This window comes from Dermacentor albipictus, chromosome 4 (assembly GCF_038994185.2).
Source record: "Dermacentor albipictus isolate Rhodes 1998 colony chromosome 4, USDA_Dalb.pri_finalv2, whole genome shotgun sequence".
Lineage (NCBI taxonomy): Eukaryota > Metazoa > Arthropoda > Arachnida > Ixodida > Ixodidae > Dermacentor > Dermacentor albipictus.
The window spans coordinates 144,462,651-144,481,216 of NC_091824.1; the positions used below are offsets into that span (position 1 = coordinate 144,462,651).

Genomic DNA, 18,566 nt, shown 5'->3' on the forward strand with positions numbered 1-18,566 from the left:
CATGCGTTTCCTTTCTTGAAAACCCGAGCCCGCTACTTTCCTGTCGGGAATGCTATGCCATGCTGATAACGCGCATGCCGTTCGTTACTGGAAAGTACCGAGCTCGCTGCGTTAAAAGGAAATGCAGGCAAGACAGATGACGATTATTGCTGCGCACTCTAAGAAAAGTTTGCACCCTTTGGAGTGCCCCTTCTGCCACACAACGATAATCGTCATCTGCCTTTATGCGTTTCCTTTCTTTAACGCTGCGAGCCCGGTACTTTCCAGTAACGAACGGCACGCGCGTTATCAGCATAATGGGATTTTTCAACGCTGCGAGCCCGGTACTTTCCAGTAACGAACGGCACGCGCGTTATCAGCATGATAGCATTTCCTATCGGCAATGCTATCATGCTGATAACGCACGTGCCGTTCGTTACTGAAAAGTACCGGGCCCGCAGCGTTAAAGAAAGGAAACGCATCAAGGCAGATGACAATGCTATCATGCTGATAACGCGCGTGCCGTTCGTTATTAGAAAGTACCGGGCTCGCAGCGTTAAGGAAGGAAACGCATCAAGGCAGATGACGATTATCGTTGTGTGGCAGAAGGGGCACGCCAAAGGATGTAAACTGGGCCGGTATTTTGTAGCGATGCCTTTTCCGATTCTATGCTTTTTGAGGCTTTTCGCGCTTGGCCACTGGTCAGAGCGACGGTCTGCCCACATTATCAACGCGATCAGGCGGCCGTGTGTGGTGGATGATAAGAATAGCATAGAACAAGGCATAAGGCATCGCTACAAAATAGTGAACCTGTTCTTAGAGTGAGGCAGATGACGATTATTGTTGTGGGACAAATATACACCCCAAGGGTTGCAGCCGTTTTAAGAGTGTGTAGACAAAGGTACACCCTTCGGGGTGTATATCTGCCACACAATGATAATCGTTGTGTGGCAAGCGAGCAATTGCTTGCGTTTCCTTTCTTGAAAACGCCGCGCCCGCTACTTTCCGATCGGGAATGCTATGTCATGCTGATAACGCGCATGCGGTTCGTTACACTCTTCACTCTTAAAACGGTTGCACCCTTTGGGGTGTAAAAAATAAAATAAAATAAATTATGGGGTTTTACGTGCCAAAACTACTTTCTGATTATGAGGCACGCCGTAGTGGAGGACTCCGGAAATTTCGACCACCTGGGGTTCTTTAACGTGCACCTAAATCTAAGTACACGGGTGTTTTCGCAATTCGCCCCCATCGAAATGCGGCCGCCGTGGCCGGGATTCGATCCCGCGACCTCGTGCTCAGCAGCCTAACACCATAGCCACTGAGCAACCATGGCGGGTTTTGGGGTGTAAATTTGTCCCACAACAATAATCGTCATTTGCCTTGCTTGCGTTTCCTTTCCTGAAAACTCGGCGCTCGCTACTTTCCTGTCGAGAATGCTGCGTCACACTGATAACGCGCATGCCGTTCGTGACTGGGAAAAACCGGGCTCGCCGCGTTAGAGAAAGGAAACGCGGGCAAGATGGATGACGATTATTGTTGTGGGACAAGATAAGCCCCGAAGGGTGTAAATTTTTCTAAGAGTGCACACAATAATCGTCATCTGCCTTGCTTGCGTTTCCTTTCTTGAAATTCGGCGCTCGCTACTTTCCTGTCGAGAATGCTGCGTCACACTGATAACGCGCATGCCGTTCGTGACTGGGAAGTACCGGGCTCGCAGCGTTAAAGAAAGGAAACGCGGGCAAGACAGACGACGATTATTGTTGTGGGACAAGATACGCCCCAAAGGGTGTAAACTTTTCTAAGAGTGCACTCTTAGAAAAATTTAACCCTTTGGGGCGTATCTTGTCCCACAACAAAACTCGCCAACCGTGTTGGCCGCGTTTTTGCACAAAATTTGTAAGCATAAAGCTTTGTACTAAATGTTTTTATTTAATTTGATATTCAATTCAAAATCTACTAGTATTCAGTATTTGCACACCGTTCGTAAATTATTGTTATCAAGTAGGTATGTACTTGATAGTTCAGCAGGTAGAGGTAGTTCAGACAAACTTTTAAAGACAACAAGTTCGTGCAACTAACCCCCCCCCCCCCCCACCCCACGCTTTCAGTGTTGTAAGTTGACAGGTATGGTAAATCTTTAACAATCAAAAGTACTAGTTGTGCAGACATATTCAAAGTTTTTTCACGTATGTAAATTTGATGTTATCATGCAAAGAGTTGGCAAAGGTAATTGTATTCTCCGCCAAAGGTGACGGTGCCTGTGAACCAACTGTCAAGTTGTCCAAATGGAGGGCAAACAGTGAAACAGAGAAATGTATGTGTGGGCAAATGCAACACCTTTAATGCAGAAATGGAGTTACGGATCCAGACTGCAATTTGTTCACAGAGATGTATAGAGCAACAAATCATACAGTATCCTGCAGAATTCACACCACATACCAAGGTACACAACCTGTGCTACAGTGTTTGATGGCCATATTTGACAACTGACAGAAAAGGCGTGAGTGCCCCTTCAGCGTAAGCCAATGTCAAAAGAAAGGAAGGTTTCGTGCCTATGGTAGCATCAACCCTGGGAAATGTTAAAAGCAAATAGCGTTTTGGCGACATTCCTTTGCACATCTATTGACATATACAAAGAAAATAAACATTCTGCAACAAAAACTGCCAACTAGGTATGTCCCATCATGTAGCAAGTTCTGTTCAATAAACGTTAATACTATTTTATTGCCAGTGGCAAGCCTATACAAAAGTAATGGCACTAGCAGAGTGCACTATAACAGCTTGTGGCATGTGTTGAAACGTCACACCAAACCACAGCGCAAAACAGGAGACAAAAAAAATAGCCTTGGTGTAATGATTTAAATGCTTGATTTCAGTTATTTTGTACCAGCCACATGTTCACATTTACTGTTAATTCTTTCAGCGGCCTAGCCAGCCTTGTTAATGTGTAATCTTTATTTACATAGGGAATCTGTCAACATAAAAACTCAATGAGTATATAAATATGCAGCCACAACATGTGGTGGACAGGGTTTCAGACGACACAGCCATCGCACTGGATGGCCGTCAAAATGATTATGGTCACTGCGACACACGTACAGATGCCTCCTACAGCGCTCCTTGCAATGTTGTGCAGTGGTGGTGAAAAATAAATAAGTTACGCGAGAAAGTCAACCTATACACAAGACAACTCCTGCCCTGCCGAGCCATGGAAAAGCATCCTCGAGCCCACATGGCCACAAGAGCGCTTCCCAAAAACAAATAAAAACAATACCTTTACATTAACGCGCAAGATGGCCATTCATGTGTCTGCTTGAGCATTATGCAATGTGTACGTCCTAAAATCAGAAGATTGTGAGTATGCGGATAAAGGAAAAAGAAAGCGATTCTTTAAATGGAAAGTAGAATGGAAACGCCATTTTGCTTCATGTGACAACAGCATGAAGCATATGAGGCACAGTGAATGAAGCTTACTCAGCAGCGCATATTTTGAGGACTACAACAAGAATTTACCCTGGTTGCAAACTAAGGTCCAACTCACAGATGAGAACAGATTGAAGACAGGACAACAAATATATGAACAAGAGTGAGGTAAGATAAACAAAAATCAAGGAATTATGTGTACACCTACACTTGTCAGGCATACAAGTTAGCATGCACAAGGTACAGGAGACGCTACCCAGTCTCCCTGTTTTTGCTTCCAAAGCCAAAGGGACAGAAAAAAATGAAAGAAAAAGAAAATTGCGAATGCGGTGAGCAGCGACCTGAGTCAATGCTTTACGAACCAACAGCTAACATCAACAACGAGGCGCAGAAGGCGAACATACACGCTCTCTCTCTCCCTTTTTTTTTCCCCTTGCGAATTGGCCTTGAGGCAGTCATTGTACAATCTAGCAATTGGCTTATTATCGCCCATCTGTGAAAGAGCATGACATGCACAGACCTGTGAAAAGACACGCAGACAGCAAAGCGCAATCTGGCATTTACCAAAGAGTGCTGCATTCCTGATGTCCCAAGAGTGACACTAACTCGGCAGCCATTTGTGTTAAAACAAAGCATCCTCAAGGAAGAGATGGTCACAGGCTGTGCGAAACTCGCCAGCAGCGTGCGACAAATGCAGCTTTGGGGAGGGAGCAATGATTGTACTAGTGATGGACATGTTAAGGTAATCCATGATGAAACAACGGGAAATGGGAGGGAAACAGGAAACATTCGGAAGCACTGCAAGAAAATATGCACTGCAGTGACAGCCACTGGCACGCGAGGGTTATTTTTTCTCCTAGTGCGAATTTTTTTTCCCCAGACCACTCTTGTAATGAATACAAGAGTCGTGAGCAACATGCACAGTCTTCAGTTTTTTTGCAGGCACTTTCCCCAGTTCTTTCATGTGTTCCATCTTCCTCCTCACTCACAATCAATGAACAAAACATGGAATTAAAACACTGAATGTGCCACAAAACAACAGAGCCACTACGATGAGAGACAATGAAAAGAGAAAGACATCATCAACGATGGAGGAAGACTGCCCCTCTCGCAATGTAAGTGTGCCAAAAAACTGTGACAGGGCATGAACTTAAATGACAACAATCACCTCCCTACTGTCCTTACAAACATGTGACCCTTGCTGCTGCTGCTTCTCGAGTTTCTTCTCTTTTTTTTAAATTGTCACAAAGCTGCCACAGCCCCAAAGGTGCTAAGAGGTGACAAAGTGTGCCGCTGCTCTCTCTCTCGTCACCAATGTTCCTGTCACGGCACTAAGTACCTCACGGGGAAGAAGCACACTGTAACAACCACAACCTTGCTGGACATCAGCCTTGGCCCAAGAAAGAAACAAGAGACAATGGCTGCGCTCGTTTGTGTGCGCTTTTCGAGAAAATTAGCGTACAGTATTGAAGTAAAAAAAGTGTGTATAAATATAGCACTATGTATATATATATATATGTATATGTTATGTATACACGTAACAAAAGAATGCGGGGCCACAGGAAAACAAAAACAAAGCACGCGCGAGAGAGAGAGACAACAGACATGTCATGAGGAGTGGTGATGGTGCATGTGTAGGTAAATGGTAAAGCCCTGGGATGGGTGGTTGTTTGTGCCTGATGGCAGTGGAGCGAAGGACATGGGAGGGTCAAGGGGTTCAGGAGGTGAGCTCCTCCCAGCGGCTCTCGAAGAAGTTGCGCATGTTGTGACCTGCCTGGCCCACCGGGGAGTCATCCTCATTGAAAGTCTCGCAGTTGTCAAAGATGAGCCGCACATCCAAAGCAAACTCGTCCTTGCACTTGTACCTGCACATGCAAAGAGGCATCAGGTCTTCAGGCTTCTCCAAGAGTCACACAATACAACATCAGTAACTCAACAGACGAAAACTCAGTATTCCACCAAGTTAAGACAAAACTGCACCTTATTCCATGGCGTGATATACAGCAGAACCTTGGTGATCCGCTCCTGTTATGTACATTTTCCTGGCGCCAACATTCGCAATTGAGAACCCCAAAAATGACCCAACAAAGTTAAGCTCATGTTTTAATGGTTCACATGTTCCAGGAAAACAAGATTTTTCGGCATATAGGTTCAGTATGTCGCCAAACTGCAATCGTATGATACGTTTTCCAGCCGCTAGATTTCATGTGAACAAGAAAATGCGCGAGGCGTGCGCGATCGAGAACAGTACATAGCTGCCCGCCGCAGCAGCTTCACCACAATACTTGCTCGCCCGTCTTACATGAAAATGCCGGCACACACTCAGTTTCTCATTTTGGTATTAACAAACCTCCAGGGGTCGTCAGAGGTGGCATTCACATCTATCACTGCCAATCGTATTGTGGATAAGCATCTTCACCCATCTGTTTCACAGCGCTTGGTACTGTGGGAAGCATAGCGTGCGCTTTTAATAGGCAATAACCGAAACGCACCGCCATTCCCTGTTGCAGATTGCGATTGTGTAAGTTTTTCGACCGCTAAATCTGATGTGAACAAGAAAAGGCGTGAGGCGCACGCTATCGGGAAAACTATATAGCTGCCTGCCACACATGTAAATGACGGTGCACAGTTTCCTATTCCAGTACCAGCAAATCACCGCCCAGGTCGCCGCACTCACAGCTATCGCCACCAACCCCACTGCGATAAGCATCTCCACCTATCTGTTTTACAGCGCGTGGTGCGATTGGTAGCGTACTGCATACTTTTTGTAGGTGACAACTGCAACGCCATTCCCTGCTGAATCTGGCGCGATGTGGGGCATCACGTTTCACTTCGGCGGCATCACTCACCATCTCGATTTCATTTCGGTTTCTCGTCGCCCTCTTAAAACACCATGCAATAGGAAAATAAAAAAACACGTCTTGCGCCGCCAGAGCACCACCAGCCCGACGTGCGTCGGGGTCTCGTGCCGCAACGATCCACGCGATGCTTCGCATTACGTAGATGTGAGCAATAGTTGTCCGTGAAATTTTTTAGTTACTTTGGATCGTACATTTTTCCAGTTAGTATGTTTATTTCTCACAGTTATTTTCCAAAATGTATGGACGACGTTCTACTGTACTAGTTAGTTTATAGGCATTTGGCCATGCAAAGGATAACTTGGGCAAGTGATAGAGCACTCTAAATGTTGCGATGGTGGCAATAATGAATAGTGAGGAAAGAAAAGAAAGAATAACAAAGCTTCAAATATACTACCATCACTTAACGCAAGTGTGGGAACTCACATTTGTAATTAAAGAAAGCAAGTCACAGGAATAGGCTCAAGCAAATAGAACTCAAATCCGGTAATTGAAAAGTTCTGGGGTAGTGTCCTTGAATGGTCACTTTCGGGGATATGATCACTTTTACGACATTTCATGCGACTTTTCACTGGATGTATCGACATCTATGGCCAACAGCCATCCCTGGACAGTGCCAAAGAACGCTGTGGCCCATAGATGCTGATGCACGCAGTGTCAATTAAGTCACACGATCTCTCACAAAAGTGAGTGTGCATGTATGTAATTTAAGTGTGCATGTATGGTAATTCATCAGCTTCAGTAACAAGTAGGCTGCAGCTACTTCTGCAGGTGGCTATGGTTACATTGTAAAAATAAAAATTTCAGAGAACAATGTATCAATTTCACGTCACAGTGGTGCATTTACATGCACAACTGCAGGGTCTCAGAATATAGTGTCTTGCCTGACTTTCCATGAAACAAGCGAGAAAACTATCACTGTTACATTTACTGCTGGTGAGGATGGCCAGGCCATTTACGCTTTTTGTTCGATGGAGCTGGCATGTGTTCTTTGGCTGCTTTAGCCAATCACTGTGAAGCATGCATCCATTTTTTTCAGACTGCCAAAATTTTGGGCATCCTCACGGCCCCTAGGGAGTCTGAAAAATCAGGTGTTGAATGTACTGGTAAACTGGTGGCGACCTTAGTGTCTGCCATGTTTGTGTACAACAGAAGAAGTGCTGATGTGTTTCTGCTTAGTCTTTAATTAGTCTGGCCCAAGTGGCTCCTATCTGGCTCTCTGGCTGCTATCTTGAGCAGGCTCCGCATCATTGCAATCCGTGAAGAGTGCAGTAGGAACCAGGACCGTAATGTTGTAGCAATACCTTCCCCTCAATTCTACGTTCACAGTTCATGGCAGGTGAACTCCATTTGTAACGCAGATGGAGTGTCGCTCTAACCACTGATGAAGTACAAAAAGAAAGAGCATCAGAAAAGGCCCCACTACAAAATTGTGGCCCAGTATAATGTACCATAAGTCAGAGCATGGGCATAGATTTCTGCAAGACGGTAACCAGCCTTTGCAACACTACTTCCACAAAAATCAACTCACTGGTTTGACTCCAGCTTGGAGCGCATGGTGCTGACATCCATAGGCTTCTTGATGAACTTGCGATAGGAGGGAAACTGCTTGGTGTTGACAGGAACAAGGAATGGCCAAGCATCTTTGTGCTGCTCCAGCTCTTCCAGAATTTGCCTGGAAGCAAAGAAAAACGCAAGACGTCTTATCTAGCCATCACTAAAACTAAAGGCATCAAAGGCTTCACACTGTCTACACATACAGATATTTCCAGGTGCACAAAACGCGAGACAGCATATTCTGTCTTTCCTATCAGCACACAACACCAGCTGGCATTTCACTCTTCTCTTGTAGACATCAACAGCCAACTACTACACCGGGACCTTTAAGCCTCTTCCTTCAATGTAAAGGCACTGGACCATGGTGGTAAAATACGAGAGGTGACCTGATGACAGCCCTTCACGGCACTTCACCAATGCTCTATGCGCTACATGACTGCTTTGGAGTTGCCGCCGCTTTGTGCAAAGTGGCAGCATGGGTAGTAAGAGCCCATTTCGTCGCTTCACCGTATGTGAAAATGCATAGCCTAGGGCCACCACGCAGCCAAATGTATTTTTACATCTTGGCTCTTTGAGAAGAAGCTTCAAATCTCAGCGTCATAGATTAGAGATGGGGTTATAGGATACTGAATAGTTTTTGTAATGTCAACAGCCTGCTAGCACAGATTTGCTGATGCAGCGTTCATGTGACAACAGCGCTGAACAGCATGAAACACATGAGGCGCAGTGAATTCACTCTTCATTGCTTCCTTATTTTTATTTAGTTATTTTCTTTAATAAAGATTGGTGCTAGAGACCAAACTGTGCCATTGCTAAGGGGCCGATGGTTCAAATTAATTATTTTTTTATATGTTCACGATCAATTAGATCTTTCATGCTCATGATAATTATTTACAGTTTACTAGAAACTTTAGTATTAATGTGTGTTACATGCATCATCATCATCATCATCATCATCATCATCATTATTATTATTATTATTATTATTATTATTATTATTATTATTATTATTATTATTAATGTGAAAGCATTATGTGTCCCATGAGGCAGAAAAGCCGGCTTTGCAACAAGAGGTAACAAAGATCACCAGTCATCAGCATCTTGTATGCCATCAGTAGTAATAGCGAATTAAAGTTAGAAAGGGTTAGAGTAAGGTGACATAAGATAATTAAGGTGAACTGAAATGAATTAATGTGAATTAAAGTAGATTAAGGTTCATACAAATTAGAGCAAGGTGGGCTAAGGTTGACTATAGTGTATTAAGGTGCATTAATATGGATTAGAGTGGATTAACCCCTTAACCGTTTTGGACGAGCTGTGCTCGTTCTTGCCAGGCCGTCCCCAAACCGTTTTGGACGAGTGTAGCTCGTCCGCGCTGAATACGTTCTTCCCTCCAGCGTTTCGGACGAGCGGCGCACGTTTGTGGCGTAGCTTGCATTTTTACTCGACAGATGGCAGCACTGACCGCTTAATTTCTTTTTCTTCAACCGCGTAAACTTTTTTTTTCGTAGGGCAACCTTGGTTTTAAAATGGCATCCAGTGGAGGCGACACGTGTATTGCTGGCCCGTCTTCTCGGAAACGGCGCTTTTCTTCGTCGTCATCTTCGTCAGACGATGGTGATTCAGACACTGATGTGTACATTGTTTCAGGGAGCGAGGATGACAGTGATGATGTTGTACTCAGCAGCTCTTCTGATGAAGAAGATGATTGCTCGGAAGCGAACTATGCGAGCGCGCGTCAGTGGATGAAGATCGACGTCACGAACATTCCTACACGACCTCCTCGGTTTCCTTTTCTGGCAGTTCCCGGTAAGACGTTCACTATAAGCTCGCCTGGTGACTTGCTTGAATATATTCAGCGTTTCCTCGATGATGAACTCATTTCAATGGTGGTCGAAGAAACTAACCGCAATGCTGCTGAGAAGGTGAAGGGCTGCGGTCCGTGTGAGCATAGCCGCGTCAAAAAATGGGTGCCGGTGACTGAGGAGGAGATGTGGGTGTTTCTTGGTCTCTTGCTGTTGCAAGGAATTGTGCAGAAGCCACGACAGGATTGGTATTGGTCCAGGAACAAGCTCTTATTCACACCTATTTTCGGAGAGGTGATGAGTGGCAACCGGTTTCAGCTCCTGATGCGGATGCTGCACTTTGCTGATAATTCCAGTATCAGCGACCTTAGCAGTCACCCGCAGCCGAAGCTGCACAAGATATGGCCGTTTCTGGTTCGGTTGTTGAAGAACTATCGCTCAGCCTACGTACCGGAGCGAGACATATCCATTGATGAAAGCCTTATGCTCTACAAAGGAAGGCTTGGCTGGGTACAGTACATTCCCCTCAAGAGAGCCAGATTTGGCCTGAAATTTTTCATGCTTTGTGAGGCGTCATCGGGGTACGTGTGGGATGTTATCATCTACACAGGAAAAGGCACCAACCTCGGCACACCAGCAAATGTCGACCCTACGTCTCCAATGGGAACGAAAGTGGTGATGAAGCTTCTGGAGCCCTTGCTAGGCAAAGGCTACTGCCTGACCGTAGATAATTTTTATACGTCACCAGAGCTCGTCGACCTCCTCCTCCTGAACCGCACAGATGTCTATGGCACAGTCAGAGCAAATAGAAAAGACATGCCTCCCGAATTCCGCACACAGAAGCTGAAAAAGGGAGAGATCCAAGCTTACCAGCGCGGTAAGTGTGTCGCCCTCCAATGGCGCGACAAAAAAGTAGTGACTGTCCTGAGCACTGTGCACAGCGCAAACATGGAGACGTTCAAAGACTCGAAAGGGAGGGACGTGACAAAGCCAAGCATCGTGCGGGACTACAACCACACAATGGGCGGTGTCGACAAGTCAGACCAGATGCTGGCGAACTACCCTGTCCCCAGAAAACGGCAGAAAATATATTACAAGAAGATTTTTCGCCACTTGCTTGATGAGTTGACATTTAACTCCTTTGTTTTGTATCAAAAGGAAGGAGGGAAGATGAACCACCTCGACTTCCGCCTCGCCCTTATTGAAGCAATCTTCAATAGGTACCTCGACCCCGCGCGAAAGATAAAGCGTGGCCGGCCTTCTGGCGTACTTGATCCCATACGACTTCAAGAGAGGCACTTTCCAGCTTACATCCCTCCAACCGAAAACAAGGCAACTCCAACCAGGAAATGCTTCATTTGCTGCAAAAAGCAAGGAGACAAAGGCCGGAAAATTAGGAAGGAAACACGATTTTGGTGCAAGAGCTGCAACAAACCGCTATGCGTGATCCCTTGTTTTGAGATTTACCACACCGTCCCAATGCTTCCTCGGTGAAGCAATCAACTTTTTGTCACCACAACTCAGTGAAAGAGTTAAGAAATCGGTGGCTGTGGTCATTCTTTAATTTTTATTGTTCATTACCAGCAGAAAGTTCCTTTTCTTTTTTCTGAGAAACAATAAACTTGAATATGCTACTTTGACTTCGTGTTTGCTTTAAATATTTTTTTAAGATCGAATACATGCTTTTTATTGCAATAATAATCGAAATCAGGAATAAAAAAAATAAGCAGTTTTGTGGAGAAATTCGTTGATATAAAAAAACGGTGAAGGGGTTAAGGTTGGTAAAATTAGAGCAAGGTGGATTAATGTAGAGTTGTGAAGGACATGTGGCACTGTATGACAGTCATGTATCATTTATGTAGCCAATTATTTAGAAAAGTCAATGCTTTCACATTGAAATCACGTAAGGATATGTAAGTAACTAAATTTTTTTATTACTACATTGTTGAAGTGGATTTTTGTGTTCTTTGGAGGGCCAGCAAGGGGGTTAGAAAATATAAGGCAAGTCACAGTTGCTGATTGTAAGTCAGCATGGCAGCATCCAACCACAGCTGGCTTTCGTACAAGCAGAATAATAGCTTCTGACTTGCGGGAAATAATAGCGAGATAATATGCCAAATTTTGAACACAAAATCGAGGACCTCTGTTTTCAAAGTTGTTCTTTGTCTGGGGCAACTGGGAATCAAAATTTGACTTTACTGTTGCCATTTAGCCATATAGGTACCAGTTATCCTTGGAAGATCACAAGAAAATCACCATAGCTAACATACTGCATGATTATGTGTCAGTGAGAATGGGCTATGTATGCAAAAGAATAAATTGAAAAGTGGATGACAAAACTAAAAATTAGGAAGCCGTCAAAACTGATTTAAACTACTGCACCTCAACAACTGGCATAGGAAGTTCGTGTTTCTGCGCCCAGTTGCAACATCGTTATATCTGCACCATTTGTCACTGTGCATTGTATGTAACCTTGATTATTCACTTTCTAGAGGATATTACCTGTGCTTGCAAGTACCATGTTGGCAATAAAACTGTTTGGTTCCCATTTCTTTAACAAATTCTACTGTTCCTTCGAGAGCTCAACAATAGTTAGGCAAGTGCTAATCGTGCTAGCGACCAATTTACTTATACCTCTTGCGTAAGGTAACTTTGTTCATAAGCTCCATACTATGCACAATGACACGCAAGCCAAATGTTTTTGACAGTGTACACTCACCGGTAGAAATCTTCATGCATCAGGAAAAATATACGCACGTCGCTCATGATTGGAAACTTGTTCCATGCCGGCTAAAAGCCTCAGCATTATAGTAATAACATAAGCAACCTCCTAATGCAAGAAAATTTGTGATAATCACCAATCATTCACAGAGCAGCAAAAGCTTGCGAAGCACTTATTTAGGCCTGTAAGACCACTTCACCACCTGGCAACTTTCACATAAGCTCGAGAGGAGCGGAGACGCATGCACGGAATTTGTTTGGCCACCTCTCCTATTCTACCAGTGTGTACTGGGCTGCTGAAAAAAACATACAACTGATCCTGCCATGTTAAGATTTATAGCTTTATGCCCCTGCATGCAAGCGCGCCACCTTTCACAGCTCTTTCACTTATTTCTGTCACTTTTTTTGCCATAATATTTGTTGCAGAATCCTTCCCGGGTTGAGATTATGTACTGCATTATGAACATCACCAAAATGAGCCAGAAGCAGAAAAAAAGAAGAGAGGAAAAAATGCAACCACACAATTCAATCTCTAGTTGGCTGTGTACCAACCAGCTAGTGAAAAGCTGTGCCAGTTACTGCAAATTCAAAACAGATAAACTTGATGAATGAAATTCTTGGCACACTTTCTTTGCTTCTTGGGCAATGAGTTTCTTAAATGAATACTATATCTGCACTGACACACTCAACCAGCCATTTGTTTCTGTCCCCTTCCAATGACCAAAACTTGCTGTATTCCAAAGACATTGAACATGTTAAACATTGTCAAGTCAAAGGGAGAGGACACACATACAGGCAATGAAGGCTGCAGCTGTCACTTGTGGGGACACTCGACCCTCACGCACCCCCTGATATTGTTTTCCCCACATGGCTCGTGTCTCCTGTAGTCCAGCTTTCCCGTGTGGCTGCGAGCCAGTGGCAGTCTGTTTAGTTGCAGAATTGTATGAGAGATGGTGCAAGCGTTCCACTACTAATGCCACCTAATGGCGGGGTACTCAGGCGCAAAAGGGGGTAGCCTCTTCCTCTTTGGCTTGGGGTGGGCTCGTGATACGGTTGGCGTGCAACGCCCCGGGCAAAAAGGATGCTCAAAGACCATGCCTAATCGAAACAGAGGATGGATTCCTAATTTGCTATGGTTGTCTCGAGTGGTTGCTGGTCTGGCAGGCACCCCGCAGTGATGACAGGCCCCTTTGTGTGTGTGTGATTCTGGAGGAGAACCCTTTTCACAAACTGACTCTAGAGGAGGACCCTTTCAGCAAACTGTGCGACCAAGGGAAGAACTTTCCGCAAACTGTCCAACTCTGGAGAAAGCATCAGCCGCCCATCTCCGACCAGACTCTGCGGGTTGCTGCCAGAGGAAGCAAGCACATGCAACATTGCCCAGGAGAGAAGGAGCAGCTGCAACGCAACGACAGGTACTCAGTGCATGTCACGTGACATTGACGTGAGCAAGATCCCGCCTACGATATTAAAGGGCCTATTTAAGGGGCCCCGCAAAGTACTTTTTCAATTCATTCATTCTCTTCTTCTTATCCTTCACCAACCATTGAATAAACAGTGCAAGTTTCGCACTAGAAATCGTCTCGTCCCTGCCAATAGTAACGCCGGTCGAGGTTCGAGAAACAGGCATCGCAACACTGGGTGTGCAAATGTTCCATGCGCCCGTCGGCATGTTTCATAGACCATCCTGAGAAAAGTTTCCGAGTAGGGCTCCGGGATGGACAAACACGATCATTCGAATGCACCACCGTTTGCGTGACTGTACATGCGAACAATTAGGCATTGGTGCCTGGTATGGGGCAAACATATTCGCTCAATATCCTGTCACAGTGAGTCAGACTTTCTCGATTCATTAACGCCCACCGACATGTTCTATATGCAGTAATTCGGCTTGCTGGCCATATTGTATAAACAGCTTATTAAATACCCCTTTGCTTGTTTGCACTACTGTGTTGGTTTTCCTTTGTACCAAGGGCATGTTTGAGACACCACACACTCTAATGTACTGTGGACTGCTCAGTACTAGTGGAGCTTTCTTTCTCTACACATTTTTTATAAACTGTTCCAGGCACATGTTTTATTTCCATAAGTTTTCTTTGAGGCATTACTGATGTTTTAGTTCATCGCACCAAATGAGTGCTCCTGTGATCAGAGCAGGATTGCAGCCACTATAAGAAGCAAGGAACATGCAGAATCAGAAGTGTGAAGTTCTTTTCTTCCCTATTTTTGAATTTGAATTGAATTGTGGGGTTTTACATGCAAAACCATGATTTGAGTGTGAGGCACAGCGTAGTAAGAGACTGCGGATCAATTTTGACCACCAAGGGATCTTCAACGTGCCCTCAAGGCGCCCTCAAAGCACAGGGCCACAGGTGTTTTTGCATTTCGCCCCTATCGAAATGTGGCTGCAGGGGCCGAAATATGATCACGCAATCTCATGCTTAGCAGTGTAACACCATAGCCGCCAAACCACCACGGTGGGTGCCTACTTTTGGCACCAAGCAGCTTGGTGCCAAATAGTAGGCACCAAGCTAGTACCAATAGTACCATGCTGGCGACTATTCTGACCTTCCTGGCTCCCGTAAACTAACATTTCTTTTAAAACACAAAGTCAAATGCAAGCCTTGTGGTCGCTCACCTGCAAGCAGCCAGATCCTTGAGCACCTGGGCCTTGTTCTTCTCCCTACGATCACCACTCTTGGATGATTTGGTGGTCTGGCCAGGGGTGGTGGAAGAGGAACTGGAGCCACTTGCTGCTGCAGCTGATGAGGAGGACTCGGCAGCCTTCTTGCTGGGGCTGTTTGACTCTTTACTTGAGTCCTTGTCATGACTTCCCCCCTTGGAAGGGCGCCCCTTCTTGCGGCCCTGCATGCAGATAACGCAAGAGTGTCTCAAGAAGAGTTGATTGTTGGGCTAGTTGGTTTTCCATAATTGAGCTAATAACTTTGCACAATGAAAACCACAGACACTAGAAAGATAAACAAAGACAAGCACTTGTCCTTGTCCACATTTCTTGTGTTCGTAATTTTTGTTGCGCTATGTCTCAAAAAGCTTAAAGGAAGCTGCTCACATGCCTCCGATGAATCACTTTGCGTAAGCAGAGCTTGGAACTGTTTAGAGCACTGGCACAAAGCTACTGAGAACCACGAGACATATTGCCTGCAGCGAGTGAGTTACAGGCGAGCGAACAAGGAGTCTGCTCAGGGGCTGATCTATGGGGCAGTCTAGGAGGGAATGGCGCAAACTTTTTAAAGTCTTAGCCTTTGTTTTTTTCTTTTTTACGTCAATGCCCTTGAAAAACCTTGAAGTCAAGGATTTCCTCCAGAACATTTCAGTTCTTTTGTTGGTTAACTGAAGTCGTACGATGCGTTCATTGCAATACATTTGCCCTGGATGGAAGCGTGCAATAATCAAGTATTTCAACAATGCAACCATGAATGACCAAACAGAGGTGAATGAAGATCAGAGCTTGATTTATCTGATTGAAGGCAAATGTTGAAGCTTAAAACGGCACCAAGGAGAGTGGAGACAAAATATTACTGTGTACTCATTCATTGCACATTACAACTGGTTTTTTTTTGTTGTTGTTGTTTCTCCTGTTAAAAGGGCCCTTTCACCAGGCCCCACAGCAAATTTTGGTTATACACAAGAACTTGGTAAACGCCATCTAAGGAGCGTATTACTGAAATAATTTTTCAGATTGGTCTATTATTGAGGGATGCAGAGGAAATTAACTGTCCTGGAACGCCAACTAGCCCGGTCTTATACCCTACTGTCCTGTTAACATGCCCCCAGGAGGTGAAAGCCACTGCCAAAAGAGGACACTCTTTCCTCTTGCCTCGACTAGCGTCTGCAAGCAGTGTTCCTTTCCTGCCTTCTCCCATGCTGGAGACTAGGGACCACGTCATGTTCACATGTCAAGCCCAGCCTCTTTTCTTTTTTTTCTCTTGCTTTTTTTTGCTCTACGGCGCATTCACAATGGCAGTGTTGTGCCTTCCGCAATGGATGATTATTTGAAGTCATGCGCGATTGTGAGTTACGTAGCTAGAACTTCATTTTATGTAGGTACACTTGTGCGTGTTACCTCGATTTTCTGGCTTGAAACAGAGCATCCACGAGAGGGAGGGCACACGGTGTTTGACTTGAAATTACAGTTGTCTTCGCAGTGCACAACGAAGTAATACTTTGCAGATACAAACTTCAGCAGGTGATGCTAGTCAGGTACACTTGTCTATTAAGAAATAGTCATACCTAGTGAGGGGCCCTTTAAGGATAGTGTTGGGTACATAAGTATGGAGAGTGGGGAGGTGGTCAGCCTCAATCCTTGAAATCTGCTGCTGTGCTGTTGGCTGCAAGCAGTCTTACTCTCGTATCCTAGAACATTACTCACTCAGCACTCCACCCTGACTCAAGAAAGTGGACGACAGTGCAGCAAAAGTGCTGCTATTCATCAATGACACTTCACGGCAATTCTTGGGAAGCTTAGTGACTCATCAGTCGAGAGGTGGAGTTGTGTTCAACTCGGTGGAGTGCAGGAAGATCTTCGAGTCAAAGATAGTTTGAGAATATGTTAGCGTCCTAAACAAAGCAGCTAATCTTCAATAAGCAATATGAAGGTGCTCACTGAAACTGCACATCATGCGCAACTGTAGTGCTGGTATACACAAGCATGAGCACTCAAAATCTGCAAGATTTCTATGTAAGATATTTTTTCAGCTACCAGATAGCAAAATATTCACAATGATAATAGTGGAGGCTAATCCTTCAAACCAGACAAACCCAATGGGGTTGTACCTAATATGAAAGAACATATTGCCCTGCATAAAAATAAACATACATTACAGAGTGTTCAAGCAAATTAAAAGAAACCGCTTACCTTCGCGCACCCAGAGCAGCACCATTTCCCTTTAGGAGGTCTAGACAAAGGGCAAAAAAAATGGAGACACATGAAAACATGTAAGAAGGCAGGAAAACAAATAATAGTCGCAGGCTACACCATGAGCATAAAGTTACTGCCGAGAGCTGTGCATCCACCACCACCACCACATTGTCCTGCCATTTCTGCTTAACTCTGTACTTCTCCACATTCCACACAGGATAAGCCTGGTCCTCAATTATCAGTTCTGTAGGGTTGTAGAGCGACCCTCCCACCTTTTCCCTTGTTATCCAGCCATGTGCCTAATGTGCGCAGCTTTCAGCAAGACCTTTACATTCTGCAACTGCTGCACTGTGCTGATTGAGCTGTGCCTCAGTGGCTAGCATAGACGAGGCAACCTTAAGTTTGCCCGCGCGGCACCAGCGCCGAATGCTCCCCTAGCGGACCGATGGAAGTTTGGAGGGTCGTCGCTGCGCTAGCGCGCGCCTGTGTTCTGTACGGCGGGAGCGCTCGTGCGCGTGGTTTTTGCGACGCCGAGTGCGACCTCATCAGCCAGGAAAGGTGGCACGCAATACTGATGTGTTGTTGATTGCCACATCAGCCTCGAAAACACGAAAGGTCCTACGCCGCCCGTGAAGTTCTACAGATTTCCTGGGAAGTGGTACGAGAAGGACAGACGACAAGCATAGATAACTGCAGTGCGCCGAGTCAAGTAAGTCTCATACTTTCGCATTCGCGTGTAATATCTTGAAAGCGGAATAGTCATATGCCTGTTTTTAGTGCACGGCCGTTTGTTTAGTCGTGTCGCGGCGTTGAATTGTGGTGGCATGCGCCGTTTGTTAGCGGTAAATGCAGGCGTGTTGCGCCGCTAAGCTCTACGACGCGTGCTCGATTCCCAGCCACGGCGGCTGCATTTCGATAGGGGCAAAATGCAAGAACACCCTTGTTACCGTGTGCTTTGATTTTTGTGCACGTTAAAGAACCCCCAGAGCTTAAAATTATTCCTGAGACTCCCCATTACAGCGGGCTTCATATTGATTTCGTGGTTTTGGCACGGTTTTGGCACTTGGAACCTCCGAATTTATTTGATTGCACTGTGCCTTCCCTCGCGATTGGCATGGACGAGCTCAAGAGAATTATTTCCTTTTTCCAAACGCTGCAACTTAAATTACTAGTTGTGCAGGTAACGAAAGGGGCTGCGCGCTACTTGTGTGTGGTATCAGACCGTATTTAATGCAAGCCGCGGTCGTCGCTTGCGTCGGGAAGCGGCAGATCGGAAAGCGGCAGCTCGAGACGTGCGCGTTATGTTTGTTGTTTTCCCATGCTGTCTAAGTATCTAAGTGT

General features: G+C 45.2%; 2 protein-coding genes and 1 long non-coding RNA gene across 13 annotated transcripts in view; 2 read left to right on the forward strand and 1 right to left on the reverse strand.

Annotated features, from left to right (window-relative positions):
- Positions 1-18,566, forward strand: part of LOC135902167 (uncharacterized) — a 46,431-nt gene that overhangs the window by 2,489 nt on the left and 25,376 nt on the right. The gene's annotated exons all lie outside the window — the stretch shown is intronic.
- The window catches only part of LOC135902165 (bromodomain adjacent to zinc finger domain protein 2B-like), a 116,891-nt gene continuing 100,624 nt past the window's right edge, over positions 2,300-18,566 (reverse strand). For all 10 annotated transcript variants that reach the window (XM_065432094.1, XM_065432100.1, XM_065432098.1 and 7 more), the window contains 4 exons: positions 17,223-17,262; positions 14,985-15,211; positions 7,795-7,938; positions 2,300-5,270 (listed from right to left, as the gene is read on the reverse strand). In XM_065432094.1, the coding sequence (XP_065288166.1) occupies positions 5,123-5,270; positions 7,795-7,938; positions 14,985-15,211; positions 17,223-17,262 (559 nt within the window). In that variant the 3' untranslated portion in view covers positions 2,300-5,122. The remainder of the gene's footprint in view (positions 5,271-7,794; positions 7,939-14,984; positions 15,212-17,222; positions 17,263-18,566) is intronic.
- On the forward strand, positions 9,154-11,265 carry LOC135902166 (piggyBac transposable element-derived protein 4-like). Its single transcript, XM_065432102.2, has one exon. It carries the CDS (start codon positions 9,350-9,352, stop codon positions 11,117-11,119), a length of 1,770 nt encoding a protein of 589 aa, XP_065288174.1. The 5' UTR covers positions 9,154-9,349; the 3' UTR covers positions 11,120-11,265.

What these genes read in the sequence shown, in the direction of transcription:
- LOC135902166 (XM_065432102.2), top strand. Translation starts at nt 9,350, where the DNA reads ATGGCATCCAGTGGAGGCGACACGTGTATTGCTGGCCCGTCTTCTCGG.